The sequence below is a fragment of the Triticum aestivum genome, chromosome 2A (genome assembly GCF_018294505.1).
Source record: "Triticum aestivum cultivar Chinese Spring chromosome 2A, IWGSC CS RefSeq v2.1, whole genome shotgun sequence".
Lineage (NCBI taxonomy): Eukaryota > Viridiplantae > Streptophyta > Magnoliopsida > Poales > Poaceae > Triticum > Triticum aestivum.
This window is the reverse complement of record NC_057797.1, coordinates 663,284,369-663,300,323: the sequence shown is the minus strand read 5'-3', so window position 1 is coordinate 663,300,323 and position 15,955 is coordinate 663,284,369. Positions and strand designations below refer to the sequence as shown.

The 15,955-nt window shown below is 44.5% G+C and overlaps 2 protein-coding genes and 1 non-coding gene across 4 annotated transcripts; 2 read left to right on the top strand and 1 right to left on the bottom strand.

Moving 5' to 3' along the window:
- The first annotated feature begins 2,416 nt into the window (after positions 1 to 2,416).
- Positions 2,417 to 4,309, top strand: LOC780567 (DNA-binding protein MNB1B). Its single transcript, XM_044602617.1, has 7 exons — positions 2,417 to 2,653; positions 2,788 to 2,871; positions 2,950 to 3,007; positions 3,129 to 3,173; positions 3,688 to 3,750; positions 3,855 to 3,926; positions 4,020 to 4,309. The coding sequence occupies exons 1-7, from the start codon at positions 2,625 to 2,627 to the stop codon at positions 4,032 to 4,034; spliced, it is 366 nt and encodes a 121-aa protein (XP_044458552.1). The 5' UTR covers positions 2,417 to 2,624; the 3' UTR covers positions 4,035 to 4,309.
- A 316-nt stretch (positions 4,310 to 4,625) lies between these two features.
- On the bottom strand, positions 4,626 to 14,400 carry LOC123190054 (uncharacterized). 2 transcript variants are annotated; one of them, XM_044602615.1, is made up of 24 exons: positions 14,077 to 14,400; positions 12,266 to 12,399; positions 12,044 to 12,128; positions 11,890 to 11,943; positions 11,702 to 11,793; positions 11,513 to 11,616; positions 10,978 to 11,050; positions 10,447 to 10,828; positions 9,506 to 9,823; positions 9,235 to 9,426; positions 9,037 to 9,129; positions 8,893 to 8,950; positions 8,164 to 8,276; positions 7,432 to 7,678; positions 7,197 to 7,315; positions 6,992 to 7,116; positions 6,786 to 6,900; positions 6,613 to 6,668; positions 6,298 to 6,391; positions 6,035 to 6,227; positions 5,740 to 5,838; positions 5,497 to 5,615; positions 5,218 to 5,280; positions 4,626 to 4,979 (listed from the first exon to the last, which is right to left on the bottom strand). In XM_044602615.1, exons 1-24 carry the CDS (start codon positions 14,113 to 14,115, stop codon positions 4,875 to 4,877), a joined length of 3,072 nt encoding a protein of 1,023 aa, XP_044458550.1. In that variant the 5' UTR covers positions 14,116 to 14,400; the 3' UTR covers positions 4,626 to 4,874. The 2 variants fall into 2 exon arrangements, with proteins under 2 accessions (XP_044458550.1, XP_044458551.1); XM_044602616.1 differs by having other exon boundaries at positions 12,266 to 12,396.
- On the top strand, positions 12,451 to 12,522 carry TRNAT-CGU (transfer RNA threonine (anticodon CGU)). Its single transcript has one exon. It is a non-coding gene; the product is annotated as a tRNA-Thr (tRNA).
- Positions 14,401 to 15,955: the final 1,555 nt, after the last annotated feature.

Below are 15,955 nucleotides of genomic sequence, written 5' to 3'. Positions count from 1 at the left end.
TGTGAACATGGAAAGGGGTGGAAAAGAAGATAGAAGAAATCAAGAGGAGGCACACCAGAGAAGACAACACAAAAGACAATGTTCCATACGACCACGAGTGCTCGTACGAGCGGTCGTATGGCGTGGATTTTGAGGCTCCTCGTCCACCTGAACAACTTTTATAAAGGAGACCACGTCGAAATGTCAACATAACATCCGCGAGCGAAGCCAGAACAAAGCTTCATCCCCTCCCATCAACCCTAGCCGTCGCCATTTCCATCTCCATAGCCACCATCGCCACCATAGTGCTTCCTCTCTAGATTGTACTTGTAATCGTGCATCACACAAGGCATCCATTGTAAGACATATTATCAATCAATCGATCTTTAAGATGCGTTCTTTAATGTGTTCTTCATGCAATCTGGTCTTCATGTGTGAGTAGTTCAATAAGGTACGGGTTGACGCATGGGCTTTGCAACCCTTTGTATTTATTCTGGGGGCCAATGGAAGTGCTTTGAATTAACGTTCCATATGTGTGAAATAAAATTGTTCCATGGATGTCTCTTGTCTCATCCCCGTTCCCTGTAGGTATCCAAGATCATGGAGAGCGAGCCACAGAGAGGCTAAGGGTAGGGAGAACGTGAAGTGTTATTTTGAACACTAGTGACAAAAGGGTTTAGTATGGTAACATAGATCCAATCCTTGAGGATTCATGAGATGTAGTCATTAAATGCCCAAAGCTCTAATCTGATTAGAATAATCTTAATTATCGAGGCAACCCCGCGCGACGAATAGGGCCTTCGGTTGGACAATTGATTCTTGATGCAGGACTCGAGCCGGTCAAGATGTTATTTGGACACATCCCTCACTTCGGTTCGTAACAAGCACATCTCGATAGGTGACTTCCAGTGCACAAATTAAGATCATATTTGGTCCCAACACAAATACATGGTTGTAAAGACCTCATACCAGTACCTATTTTTATTATAAGTGTTTCATCACAATTAGTTTGATTGATCTGGTCAAAAGCTAGAATTATTTCTTTCACAGAAGCTTGCTAGAGACCATCGCTTCAAGGGAACCTTCTTCTCGCGGGTTCAATAATCCAAGGTCACCTCTTTGGGGAAATATGTGCGGGGTACTTCTGTTCCGTTCCCGGATCACTAAGTATCACGTGCTACATGAGAAAATGTGTCATTTGCTAAGCTCCACATGTCGATAGTCAATCTCGTTGGCCAGACGTCACCAGGACAATACCCCAAATCCATGAAACTATGGGACCACCACCTCCTTCCTCAACATGTGGTCGTCCATGCACATCCCGATTATGATACCTTTTGGGCCACCTCCTCGGCATACCATTGCGCGTCCTCGAGTTACGACACAGCACAGCCGAGTTGCTCATAACCCAATTTGCATAGTATAACCATTTACAAACCCGTCAGTGTCAGGAGAATGAAGACCCGTAGTTTGAGATTATCTAGCATGCCATGTCAAAAGGCGGGCCCACACTATAAACAAAGATCTAATTATGGCTCTACTCCCTCCATTCGTAAATCTGCTCACCTCGTAAGTTGGCGGCGAGGCTAGGGTGCCCATATTTCCCGCCATAGTATGCAATTGGACACCGCCGCACCTGTTCGCCACTTGAGCTCCTCAACCCCTCTAGCATCAGAGCTCACGCCTGCCGTAAGACCCACCGACCGGCATTGCTGCTAACCATCGTCTCCCGCCACCCGCGACTGGTGTCGATGCCATGCCAACTCACTTTATCGCCATGTCCTAGTCGTCGTCGTTGATGGTCCGTCCCCACCTCCCCCAACGTTCCCTCTAAACTCCCTCCTCCACAAGCATCCCTAACCCTAACTTAGTCATATCCGGTTCATCACCGGTGCCTCCACTCCACCTCGCTCGCTTCCACCGCCAACATCGTGGCCGGCCGTGTCTCCGAGCTCGGTGGGCAAGGCCTACAATACATGGGAGGGTACCCACAGCCAGTCAATTTTTTATTAAAAAAACAGTTTTTTAAGGCAAGATAGCCAGCCAGCTCGGCCAGAGCGGCAAAATTTGCGCCGGGCTGCTCCTACTCGGGACAAAATCTTTTTTTGAAGATCAGTACGGATACAAGCGCTCATATATATGCGCATGCACTCACTCCTATGAACGCACACACCCACACCCTATGAGCATATCCGAGAGACTGAGCCGATATATCATCTTGAGATTTTAAGAAGTCACCGTAACGCCTCGTAGTCGACGAGAACCTCTTCTTTCATTGAACACGTATCACCGAAAATCATGAAATAGATTTAAGATAAATGCAAGCACGAGGACTTAAATCCTGATGGGCCGGAATACCATTGCCATCTACTATAACCATTATCGCTACTCGGAACGAAATCTTGGAACCCTTGCAACTGTGCAGAGCCGGTCCAGTTTCTCTCGGCCCAGTGCCCAGGTTTCCACCGATCGCAAACCGATGACCACCCCGCAACGCGGCCACTCCACGCCCACACGTCGCATTCTCCCCCTTTCGTTGTCCTTCCCCGTCCCATTCCCTCCGCTCCCCACTCCGCAGCAGTTCCGCACCGACGCCCTCGCCCTCACCCTCCCCAAAGCCCTAACCGCTCGCCCGCTCCGCCGCCATGAGGTCCAAGGCCAACGGAGACACCGCGTAAGTCACCCGCTCCCGCTCCCGCTCCCGCTCCCCCGCCTCCTCTTCCTGCGGGGTTAACGTTCATGGCTTTCGGTCGTACCGACTAACTTGGTCTCCTTTTCCGCTGATGATTCCGTGGTGCTGCGCTGCAGGTTCAAGGCCTCCGGCAAGAACAAGACGGCCACCGGCGGCGTCGCCAAGCCGAAGCGCGCCCCCACCCCCTTCTTCGCCTTCCTGTAAGCCCTCCCTCCCCGCCTCCTCCCCCAGATCTATTCGTCTCCGTACTCTAATAATTTTCGAAACTTCGGCCGCAGGGCTGAGTTCAGGCCACAGTACATGGAGAAGCACCCCGAGGCAAAGGGCGTCGCGGCCGTGAGTCTCCCACCCTCCTGCCATAGGGTTTTGCTTTTAGGGTTTTGCATCTAGGGTTTCGTTTCCATTGCCCATGGCTCATAAGTGTGTGCATGTGCTGCTTGTTTTTCTCTCCTTTTAGGTCACCAAGGCGGCTGGGGAGAAGTGGCGCAGCATGTCGGATGAGGTTTGTCTGGTTTTTGCGCTACTTATGCAATTTATATTGTGGAAAGTTGCTCCGGTGCCGTTATACTTGCCACAACTTGCCAAAATACTACTAGGTTGTCGTACCTGTTGCGTTAAACAACTAATTTGCAGTCCGTTGCCCCAAGATGATAACACAGCGAGTCTCCGTTACAATGCCAGTTTGTTAGAATATGGATGATGTTTATATGATTTTTGCGGTGCTTGTGTAATTAATAATGTTGGTGGATACCTGTCCAGTGCCGTTATATTTGATGCAACTTACCAAAATAACACCCGAGCTGTGCTCTGTTACCCTTAACTGATAATGCCGTCAGTCTCCGTTACAATGTTCTGGCGTTCTAAAATATTTCACGCAAGGTTAGCAAAAGGAAAACAGAAATATGTTACCCCTTATCTGCCACTGTCTTGCTGAGCTGTTTAATAACTTTAGCGTCTGTTTGGTGAAGGAAAGATGAATTATTTGATCCTAACTGGTTAATGCATGCCTTGTTTAGGAGAAGGCAAAGTATGGCGGCAAGAAGGCAGATGCCCCAGCAAGCAAGGCGGTGAACAAGAAGGTAGTGTTATCGCTGCCATGAATCTTGTGACGTAAAGCTTATGCTACTATGCATTCAAGTAATATCAGTTTTGGGGTAATAATGTTGTTTTCCATTTTTATCAGGAGAGCACTAGCTCCAAGAAGGCCAAGACTGACGCTGACGAAGAAGGTTCTGACGTTGAGGATGATGGCGAGGTATATAAATTTATGCATCGCTTTAGGTGGCATACATTGCAGTGCTGATGGAATTTACTTGTTGCTAACATATGTTTGGCTGTCTTATCACAGGAGGACGAGGAGTAAATAGTAGATGAGGGAACAGCAGTGGTGCAAATCAGCGTTTGCTGCTTAGGGTTTAGCTTGCCATGTCGATGTCCTCATTATGTAATGTTATGTAAGGAGAATGTTTAGATGCGTACTCCTGGGCTGTGGCATGCTAGAGATGTCTCTGTTTGACTATTAGCGAAGAAAAGCTTAAAACCCTTGACTGCTTTTCTTTCTTGGACTTCCACAGCATGTGGAAACAGTCATTATGTTGGCTTGCTATTAATCGCGTTATGTCTTGTGTTCTCCTTTCACTTTCTTATTGCTTCTGATGGTCCTTTTGCTGAACTTGCTCTTGAGTTTTGTGCAGCAATTTTTTGTTAAGATTGTGCCCAATTGCTTTCTCCTCCGTGGTTGACCAATGGCTGTCTGTTCTCACATTTGGCAGCCAGGACATCAGAAGTCTAATTATTTTTTACTTTGACAGGATGTAAAAATCGATGCTAGTTGCCGGCTTGCCGCTGGTGGTTGTGTGACTATAGTGCAGCTTCTAAACATGAAGCGTGGTAACTTCATCAGATTCAAACATATTAAGTTTGCCCATGTATGTAAATTTGTGCAATGAAACAATTGATAGTGTAAGGTACCCTCTGTATGCTATCTACAACAAAATCATTTTAAGGCGGGGCTACATAATGTTCCACACACGTGAGGTGAACTTGAACATGGCGGTAACCTGTCAAGAACCTTAGCGAGTGCAAAGAGAAGTGAAGAAGACTATCTACAGCTGACCCCATGGTGCAGTTGGCCATCTCGAACAAACATAAAGAAAGGGAGCTTTACAACTAGAGGAAAAGGAACTGGATATAGCTGTCATTGCTATGATGAGCTCTTCTCGTTTTTCGTGGTTCGGAGCAGCTCTTTCGCCATTGACGAGAAGGATTGAGCACCATGAGCCATGTCTGCGGACCGAAGATTAATGCCCTGCAGGAAGCACATTTGTACATGTTAATGCCCTTTCAGGTTTATGCAGGATGTTCTTTATAGGTGTCTTCCGTGACATTCATATGGAAATTGGAAAGTTTTGCAGAACATAGGGAAATTGGGAACGAGAGAACTTCTTTGTTCGGGGAAACTGAATTACACGGTAGGTCCCGTACAAAGCAACATGGTAATAGGAATAGGCATAATACTATCAGTAGGGAAGCAAAATGCTGCTTACCTCCAATTTTTTGATGTTCTCTTGCAGCTTGTTTCCAATCATTTTTGGAACACTGGTTGAGTCCTGTTCAGATCAACAATGAAGGAAAGGTAAGTGAATGCATCAACTAGTCACATTTCTTCCCTTGAGGGGAAATAACCTATTATGTTGTGCACTATTCTACGCATTGCTAATACGATTCCATGTAGATGGTCATCAATCGGAGTAGATCAGCCTGTCTATGGACATAAATGTGCAGGTCATAATTTCAATGATATACTGGCGCTTCTATGCACTCACATCACTTGTTGCATATCCATACTTCATCTTTATCTGGTCAACTTGTCTAACTGATGGTTCATCTTCAGGCTTCTTATTTTCTGTATTCACCTTTTCTTCTGTTCTGGGCTTCAGTTTTCCTGCATATTAAACATTTGAACAACATATCACACTAAAATAGTTGAACTAGAGCGCTAATTTTGAAACGCCGCACCTTGGATTGCAAAGTTAATTACAAACATCTTAGTATAATACTTTTCTGACCTCTAAGAGCCTGGAGTCCCTTGCTGAATTTCTGTTTGCTTAGACCTGCGAAGTGCGGTCCTTTCTGCTTTTGTGTGTTGTCTTCAATGTCGATATCATCTTCAGAAAGAAACATATTAGAGTAAGTATACCCAGAAAAAGTAATGATTCTTCTAAAAATTACTGTAATAAGGTGTTCTAAAAAGTGATAGGTGCCAGGCAGACGATGTGGTAGTGGGGCTAGCGCCTAGTTGGGCTAGGCGGGAGGAAGGCACCTAGGGCCTTTTAGAACTGTGAACAACTGAACATCGTATACCTATGTCTAGCTCAATATTTTCATCATCTTCCAGTGAACTGCTCCTCCTCGCAGATGGTGGAGTGAAGTTCGCTGATGAAAATATTGAGGCCAGTTCTTCAGATGTTGTTGCGATGAATTGTCCATTGCCATTTGCATAACTCTCGTTTGCCTTGCTCCCTTTAGTGTCTTTCATAATCATCCCAAATAAGCCCTGGAGAATTTCCATTATCAGAAAGAAAGATACACAGATGCCTCAACTGACCATAAGATTAATCAGTTACCTTTTTCTTTTCTTTGGGAGACTTAACCACACAGGAAGATTCTTCCCTGAGAGGGCGGTCTTTTCTGTATACCATATTAATACTGTCTACATGCCTGCGTACAAACCGCACGCTTAGATAACTATGTTAAAAATTGTAAGTTCAGCTCGAAATAAATAATGAAATCATTGTGCCCGCTATTTGACGATCATAATAGGAGCTCTAGAATGGCTCAAGGGGTCTCTGGTAGTGCACTAAATTGCAAAGCTCCATTATTGGTAAACAAGGTCAACTATTCATCATTACCAAAGTTATAAACTAACCATGCTACCATACCTGTAGATGTCATCTTGACAGAGAGTAGAGAAAAAATATGTCTCCTCTCCCTTAATCTGTATAATCAAAGAAACTATTTATAAGTAAAAGCTACTTTTAAAATCATGAATAGAGCTATACTGAAGTTACTACAGAAGATGTCTCAAAAAGTAAAGTGATAGTGCAATCCATACCAAGATGATTTCTCCATCAGATGAACATGTTATGGAACTAGAGGAATTCAAGTTTTTTGAATGTACAAAACCTCGTAAAGAGGCTTCTTTCAACAAGGATAAATCTGGGAGGGACCTGCAGTTTCATAAATACACTAGAATTCATCGACTTCATTTGAATGCCCTCGACCCCTCGTGCAAAGTTTTCAACTCAGCTGTATTCTCACCTTGTTTCTACTTTTCCGTTGGAGAAGACTAGTACAATTCCAATTTCAGAAGAAGCACCATGGATAACAGATGCAAAACAACAGCTACCATTTAACTTTTTCTTATTAGTTATCTTCTTCATTCCCTGCACAAAGGAAAGCTCCATATGAACAACAACACTCACATAAAAACAGAAACTTCTGAGATAACTGGAAATACAAATACCTGAATCGCATGGCTCAAGGAAAATAAGCGGATTGCATCTTCTGTGCAAAGCAACAGCAAAGATTCCTTCAATGCTGTATCATGGTTATCAGATCCTGGTGCTTCGTTTGGAGATAACTCTGGATGATGGCATTATGTGGCTTTAGAATGGCATAATAGCGCGGTAATAGTACCTTGTGGGGTTGGTGGGTAGATATACAAAATAAGGATTATTATGCAAGATCATATAGCTCACCCAATGTCTGCAACAGAAGGGCTCTTGTGGGTCTGTTTGTCTGAACCGGGTTGGCATTCAAAAGTTTTCCAGTTTCTTCCTCGAGAATACAAATAGAAGAATCTTCCATTCCTACTATCAGAAGATCCTTATCGTACCCATTGTGGCTGTAGAGTTCAAATTGCAAGGAGGCAATTCCACCAGAGACACGACACTCAAGCTGTTTTTGATACAATATAGTAGCATCATCTACTTTGATAACTGATACCTGAAACATGTTTTTCCAGACATGTCACTTTCTTGGTTGAATAATGAGCTCAAATTTTGAGTTGAATAACCATATTTAACGAACTGCTTTCATGAGATAAATGATTGTGTGACAGTTCCTCTATCTCTTTAAAATAGTCATCAACACAATAAATAACATACATGACATGAGTCACTTCATATCAAGAATGGCAAACTGCAAAGTCTTCGAAGAAGTAACCACTATTTTGCTTAACAAGATACTAAAACTTGTTGAACTGCGAGTAATATTAACCATTTAACTTTAAAAATTTCTGTGAGATCGCATATCAAACATGATATTTAGTAGCTTTGAGTCTGCAATTTGACTATTGTAGACAGTGGTTAAATTTTAGTGCTACTATTTTGAAACTGTGATACTATGCTTTTATTGTGTTGATTAACGGTGCTTTGAGCCTAATAGTTCAGAAAATTGAGAACATTTTGCACAATGGACAAATTTCTTACAATTCCTTTTTCTGTCCCAACAGCAAAATGCTTCGAATTAGAGATCATAGAGGTTGAGGTTACAGCTCCCTTGAGCTTTATACTTCTTGCATCGTAGTTATCCCCTTGCTTTCCTAATGAGTCACAAAAATTCTGGTTAACTAACATAGAGAAATTCCATAGACTTAGATATAAAAACATTATTAAAAAGATACATCTACCAGATGATAAGATCAGGCAGTACTGAACTGCTGACAGCCATTTATTAAGCTTATACCTCATATATAAAATATATAAATTGTTTCTACTTGTGGACACCAAAATCAACCAAACATATATAACTCTTGAGAAACTCCACATTATACGCCTGTCCTTTCTTTTAAAATTAATGCAGCAAACTCCGCATCATCTCTTACTTTTAATTGAAAGTTCACAGTTCGCCCATGGAAACCCTATAAACAACCTTATTATGATAGTTTAGAACTCGGCCAGACAAGCCGCAAACTCATGCTTATTTACTGAAAGGAGGTGATCTTATACTCGGGTAATCCAAACGTGATAATGAATGTATACTAACCATCCATTAGTTTAATGCGCCAAAAAATCACTGAATGTGCTAAAATTTAACTGGTAAATTGCAAAGTTTGCAGTAATATTATTGAAATTATTCTAGTGCAAACCCTTTCATAGAATCAACAACCAAGTTACTATATAGGTAGATGGAAGCACAACCCCTGAGCAAGTTAGTACCTTGTAAAATGGATAATATATTGTCGCTAGAGTCCTTTTTGAATGTGATTACGCGGACCTGGAAAGAAGAAATAAATGTCAATGCACTGGAAGTGTATTTAACACATAAACTAGAAACCTCCTGGTAGCCGTGGAATAGCTTACTGTTCCACCCTGATCCCCAGATATAAGAATGCTGGAGGACATATCAAACTGCAATGAAGTAATACGGGCTCGACTTGATGTATTGTCTTCATGCTGTGAAGTTATTAGATGGTTATTAGAATGAAGTTGAACACGGCAGTTCGTATAAGAATTCATAATTGTATAACACTTGGCAAAAAAGTTGGGATTTGATGCTACCTGCTGCTTTATCATAAAAATCTGCAGCAGAAGAGGACATGATGCATCCCAAAAGCTTATGGTTCCATCCATATGTCCAGTTATACAAAGATTCCTGGTTTTATGGATGTTGCTAAGACTTGCAGATATCTGACCTTTATCCTTCATTGAAAGCAGCCATGGATATTTGGAGGCCAATGTTGAAAAATAATCCTGTCCATTAAAAAGATGAAGCTGTCTGGTCAAAGAGTTCACAGTTGTTTGCAGGTATAATTTACAAATCTATACATGCCTCATTAGCTGTTGCTGTACGGTCACTTGTGTAGAACTTTGCAACATTGATGCCCGAATCACCATACGGTTGTTTCACAAATGAGTGGCTTGGAAGTGTTGGTGGTGATCTAGACTGAGATTGAAGAAGGTAGCGCTCAATTTCTGAATCATCGTATAAACAGATTTGACCAGATTTCAACAAGAGAACAAGAACAGTCTGTCTTTGCTTATTTGGGTCGCTAAGGCCTGTAACAAACTCCATTCCTTGACAAGCTTCTGTGAGGGGCAATACCATCTTTACTATTCGAGATTCACTCTCTTCATTCAGAATCAGGACCTGTGTCCAGAAAACACAAATGAAAGATTGAACGAAGATGCATTTCTCACTAAACAAAAATACCAAGACATCTTATCCACGTGAACCAGCACTATATTCTTCAGAAAGAAATCAACCGTTCCAAGTTCAAATAATGCTTTGGACATGGATCTTTTGTCTGGTTGCTGGAAAAATGACACCCAATCCGTTGCCCTTTGGGTGAGCATTTACTTTGAGTACCCATAATTTTTTATTTGTTCAAGTCAGTCCCAAAACCAGTAGATCATCCAGTCTAAATCGGCCTGTTACCAATCGATACGCTTCTTAAAACCCTAGAAAATGTAATACTGAGAAGCAAAATCATACAACCTGAATTTCGTATTCAAAAGGGCCAGAGGCCAGAGAAAACCGGTATCTGACAACCTGATAGTTATTTAGTGATAGTCCTGGCAGACAGATATGATGAAATTTACGGCTCCAATTATTTGCAATTAGCTAAAGTTTGCTAAGATATGATGTGAGTTCTAATAACTAAAATGTCATTTGGGATAACAATATCCATATGGAAAGCATGCACTTGAAAAGTATGGCAGAAAATCAGGAACATTATAAAAACCGCTGTGAAAATATTTCAGTGTTTCTACCTGGTATAGGTATGCATGTTCGCTGAATCCATTAATATACAAACGTCCAGACTTCCCATCAGTAGGAACCCATCTCAAAGAGATTATTGGCACCTTGTCTAGCTTGTATCCAAGGTTAAGCCTCTGAAGTGGTAGATTCTGATTACTCGAAGATGAGGAATTTTCTGCACTGAAAATATCAGGAATAGCCCAAAGGTAGATATCACCACTGTCATATCCAATAGCAACTTTGCTTCCCTTGGAACAAGCCCAGCATGACGATGTCACATTTTTCTCCTCCTGGTGCGATTGTTGTTGCGTAGTTCTACCGGATACGAATACCACTTTGCTTGCCTTAATATCCCATAAAGTCATGACACCATCTCTGAATATAATGAGCAACCTGAGAGGAAGAGTGCACCTTAATCAGACATTTCACTATGCCTACAGAGGGGCATGAATTAACGAATTATGGAAGATCAATCTGAATATGACATGGCTGAAAAGCTGCAATAATTCGTGCCAAACTGCGGTAATGAGATTGAGACCAACCTGTTAGATTCAGCCAAAGGCTGTGGCGATACAAATACAATTTCTACCCCGTTACCGCCATTTCCCGTGGAACCTTCAATAACAAATCAAACTGAATGTGAATTTCAGTTGCCAATTACATTGGCTTATTGAGACGATTTGCATTAATATTGTTGTTGTGAAATTTCTCTCTGAAAGTTTAACAAATATCTGGATGGGAATGATATTTAACATATCATTGCAAACAAAATAAAAGAAAGTGTAGAAGAATAAACAAAGTTCAGTATGCAGTTAGCCTTAAAAGAAAGCTGAGTATGCAACATAGAGATATATACTGATATTCCAGAGACGGCATATATTTTCTAGTTTGCAGATTGTTTGGTTTAACAGGCTTCTGGTTCCTTTTTCGATAATTTTCGTTCTGCTTTGGCCTTTTTTTTGTATTTGTGCCATCTGGCATCTGGGCAGGCCTGCATCTGGGTGATTTCTCACTAATACAAAACTGACAGGCATTTTTATGCGTGTCCGAGGGAAAAAAAACAGAGAGACGACATACCATAAGATTCAGCAAAAGGAATGCAATACGGCAGGTCAACTAGACACCTTTGACCCAAGTCAAGCTTGAACAAGGACACATTTCCAAAACTATCTCCTGCATATCTGCGCAGCCCAGAATTCTCGTTAGCACACTTGACCCATCAAGATCCATGCCGCAGTACCAGTGCATTCAGTAACCATCACTTACATGTAGAAACTCTTCTGCAGCACTGTGAACGCGGTTATTTGCTTCTCAAAGGGATGCAGATAACACAGCCTCTTGGTGTCGATGTCCCAGACCTGCAAACGACGCTCTTTTGGGTCAACAACGCATGGAAAAATAGGACCACATTTAGTGAATGGACCAAGAGAATGAATGTGTGGGAGTAGACGTGCCTCGATCTGGTTCTGAGTGTTGACGCTCAGGAGAACCCCTTGGCCATCGGCGAACTGAAAGTGAGCGTCGGATTCAGGCACATCGATCCAAGTTCAGCAATGCGGCACTGGACACGGAATAGCAATGGGATTGGAAGCAGGTGGTGAGTGGTACCTGCAGGAACTTGGAGCGGATGGGGGAGGGGGACTGGAGCAGCGCCTGCGTGTTGTCGCGGCCGAGCAGCTTGATCTGCCCATTCCTGCAGGCGCGCGGCGGAGCAGAGGGCGTCAGCGACGGCGGGGAGAGGTCGGTGGGCGGCGTGTCCGCCGGAACTCGGAACGGAAGGGAAGCAGCAAGCAAGCGGGTGGGGTTTGTTGGGAGCTGTCGGCGGGTTACCTGGTGGCGACGGCGAGGACGTGGAGGAGGGGGTCGTAGGCGAGGAGGGCGGCGTCGGCGGGGACGCCGTAGTGGAAGGCCAGCCGCGGGCTCACGTCCTCGGCGCGCAGCCCGCCGATGCCGCCGCTGTGCTGCTGCGAAGAAGTTAAGAAGGATTAGAGGCATACGGGAAATGGAACGCAGCTGCTTCCGTAGCATAGTGGTATTGCGTTCGCTTCGTAAGCGAAAGGCCGCGAGTTCGATCCTCGCCGGGAGCTCTCTCTTTTTTTGTTCTTCGTAACTGATGAAGTAATTTAAATTCACTCCACCTAAAATATCACTTTCAAACTAGAAATGTTTGTCTCTGACAAAAATAATAAATGAAGGAAAAGGACGAGATAGATCCTGGTTCCTTACTGTACTTATGTAAGGCCATGTACGTGTCAGTATGTCCTGATCTCCCGGCCCATGAGCTCAGCCGGCCAAGCACATGGCCGGTCACATCGAAATGAGCACGCAGTAGTAGCAGTATCTAATAAACGACCAGGTGGCGTGATCTAATTAGCCCCGAGAAATCATGATGCCAACGGACTGGTACACGCGGCAGGCTAGTGCAATTTCAAAATAAGATTCATGTCCTAACTTAATCTAAAGCATTTCACAATTCCCAGTTTTTTTAAATCATCATAAATCTTTTTCGAGAGTGAATGATCACAAATCTCAAGTGTGTTGCTGTCAGTGCCTGCCCTAGTCTCAAGTGTGTTGCTGTCAGTTGCCCTACTATGAAGTTATAATACTACCTTTTTTCCCTTAAAAAAAGGAAAATCACGCATCACCACATCAGGCCCCTGTCTTTAGCAAGAGTTGCCCTACATGCTTACTTGTCCTAGGTCTCTCACTGCAAGAGCGAGTAATTTTGCAGAGAGTCGAGGCATATGATGGAAAATAATTTTGGAAACGGCATGATATGAAACACTTGCGCTTATTATACAAGCCAAAGCCGGATACTGAAATCGACAGCCGCGACTGAACAACGCCCCCTGTAAAACAGTCGTCGGTGACTGCAGGCCAAAGCCGGCAAGCCTACGCTGAACCGAAGCAAGCGAACCTCGTTGTCTCGTTGATCTCCAAGGACCGGCCTACTAGGCTATTTTATATCAACCCCACAGTATTGTAATCCATCCAATCTATGCATCGAACCTGGTCAATCTACCAAAATTTCTTATCCATCTCGATCGGTCGCCTCAGTGTTGGTGCCACGGCACTGGGTAGGATCATTTCCGCAGCGACTAAACAATGCATCCTTTGCTTGGACGATATTAATGAGGTCACATGGACTTGCAGAGCCGCCTTAAATTTGTGAATCGTACATGAGTCCATGGCCATCTGTGGGTGTTTCAAATTCGAACGGAGCTCGGATCGAAACAAGGACGCGAGCGCGACACTCCGTCTCTGACGAGGCAGGGCGACATTGGGGGACGGCGTCAACGAGGCAACATTCTTTTCTTTTCTTGTTCGCACGGCGAAAATAAGGAAATGAGCAGAAAGTGACATTTTTCCAAGGATTACGTCCGAATTCGGTCGGTGGAGAAGGGGATGAGTGGCATCAACAACTACTCCCCAGTCAGGAAAAGAAAAGAGACCATTCTAGGATTACTACTCACCCTCGAATCGAATCTACTACGTACATGCTGTAGCAAAGTTGTCGTAATCCACACAGAATCGACCGAGAACAAGGAAGCTGATAGATCGGAGTACTGGTAAAATGGCAGCAGAGAGCATTGGACTGGATGGGATCGAGCGAGCGAGCGAGAGAGAGAGAGGTTATATACCTTCTTGGAGGCCTTCTCCACGAGCTTCTTGACGAACATGGCCGATCCACGGCGACCAAGGCAGAATCCAACGAAGAATCCACTCGCAGGTGAACCAGGATCGACGCCTCTCTTCTGTACCCGAAGCAGCAGCAGCAGTTGTCAACTTGGCCTTCAGGAACCGCAGGAGGGAATGAATCGACGGAGGAAACCGAGGACGAAACCGTGGACGGAGGCAGGGGGGGAAGAAGGGGGTGTCAGACGGACAGGGGAGCAAGGGGAGTTTTGTGTTGGGAGGGCAGTTAAGGATTAGGTTGAGAGAGATCGATGCTACAGACACTGTCGAGTGAGAGAGCGGAGGGGGGTTTAAAAAGGAAGGAGGGAGGAGCCAGCCAGGGACCGCAAACCGACGCGGAATAATAATCCCGGGCTCCCGGTTCGACGATGGGCCAGGGCGTGATCCGGTACGTGCACTTGGCATCGCCTCGACGCAACCGAGAAATAATGAAATCTGTCCTGACGACGTGCCTTTTCCCTTCAACCACCTTCGTTCGTTCATGCTGTCTGTCAGCAGAGGAAGGGTAACGTGGCAGCGAGGCGACTCTCGACGAACGAGTCGGTCCAGTCGGTGTGAGGTTGTCAGCCGGTCCTCCACTGCTCCACATATGGAATGTACTGAAGAAGGAAGAAGCAGGCAGCGCCGAGGAAGGAAAGGAGAGCTGGCCATGGGCGTGGCGTTACTACTGGTTGCTTGTTTTGGAGAGGGCACTTTCTTGTGCGCTGATGGCATTGGCTGGATTCTGGAGAGGCCATAAGTGGTGTGCTTATCTGCCCTGTCCTATTTTGCCAAGTATCAATTGCTTGCTAAATTCAGGGATGTGGTAGTAATCGGTTGCAGATTCAGGGATTGTGGTGGAGATGATCGGATGCGATGGGATGGGTGGGGGTGTGTGGGACAGAGAACCCACCGTCCACGGATGGTCGGTGCCAGCAAGGTCGGGAATAGTAGTATAGGACGGTTTCTGTGTTTTGAGGTGTGCTTGCCAGGTGTCAGCACGCGAGAGGAACGGATAACGGAGGAATGAGGGTGTAGGGCACACCTACGTGAGAGTGAGGTTAACAAGGTTCACTAAAGGCAAAATTTCATGTTTTGACCCTTTTGACAAAAAAATTTAAGCCTTTTTTGGTCAAATGATAGGATTATAGTAGGAATAGGAATTTTGTAGGAAATGAGATGACGTGTATCTCAAATCCTATGAGTAGGAATGAGAAACGAGATGTCATTTGGTTGACACCAAAGGAATTTTTCCATTGAGTCTAGACTCATTTTTATTTTCCTATGAAATATGGAGGATAGGAACCAATCCTATGTAGGAATAGAAATCCATTCCTATGAACCAAAGGGCTCTAAAGGGAAAAATCTTATAAGAATCCTATCCTCTAGAATTCCTATAAAATTCCTCCAAACCAAAGGAGGCCTTAGGATCTGACCCTGGTTTCAAAAAAATTCGGGATTTGACCCTTTTGCTACTGCCAGGGGCTCTGGCGGTAGAATTAGACAACCTACCGCCAAAGCACCTGGCGGTAGGGTGCCGACGGAGGGGGACGACGGCCGTTTCACTGCGCTGACGTGGATAAGTACCTACCGCCAGGGGGCCTGGCGGTAGCCTGTCTAACCCTACCGCCAGATCCCCTGGCGGTAGGGTGTGGCAGGGTTTTGCCGCAACCTTCTGTAACGAAATGTACAATGGACCTGGCGGTAGGTTCACCCTATCGCCATGGGGGCAGGCGGTAGGCTGTGTGACCCTACCGCCAGGTCGGTCCTATGTTTTTCCAGTGTAAAGCTTCTGTAACGAAAAATGCAAGGGCCCTAGCGGTAGGTGAGCCCTACCGTCATGGG

Coding starts and splice junctions, on each gene's coding strand:
- LOC123190054 (XM_044602615.1), bottom strand. CDS start 14,115: ATGTTCGTCAAGAAGCTCGTGGAGAAGGCCTCCAAGAAG. Junction 8,951..9,036: donor CTGGGGATCAGGGTGGAACA/GTAAGCTATTCC, acceptor TCTTCTTTCCAG/GTCCGCGTAATCACATTCAA. Junction 4,980..5,217: donor AGAACATCAAAAAATTGGAG/GTAAGCAGCATT, acceptor TGCTTCCTGCAG/GGCATTAATCTTCGGTCCGC.
- LOC780567 (XM_044602617.1), top strand. CDS start 2,625: ATGAGGTCCAAGGCCAACGGAGACACCGC. Junction 3,008..3,128: donor AGGCAAAGGGCGTCGCGGCC/GTGAGTCTCCCA, acceptor CTCTCCTTTTAG/GTCACCAAGGCGGCTGGGGA. Junction 3,751..3,854: donor GCAAGGCGGTGAACAAGAAG/GTAGTGTTATCG, acceptor CATTTTTATCAG/GAGAGCACTAGCTCCAAGAA.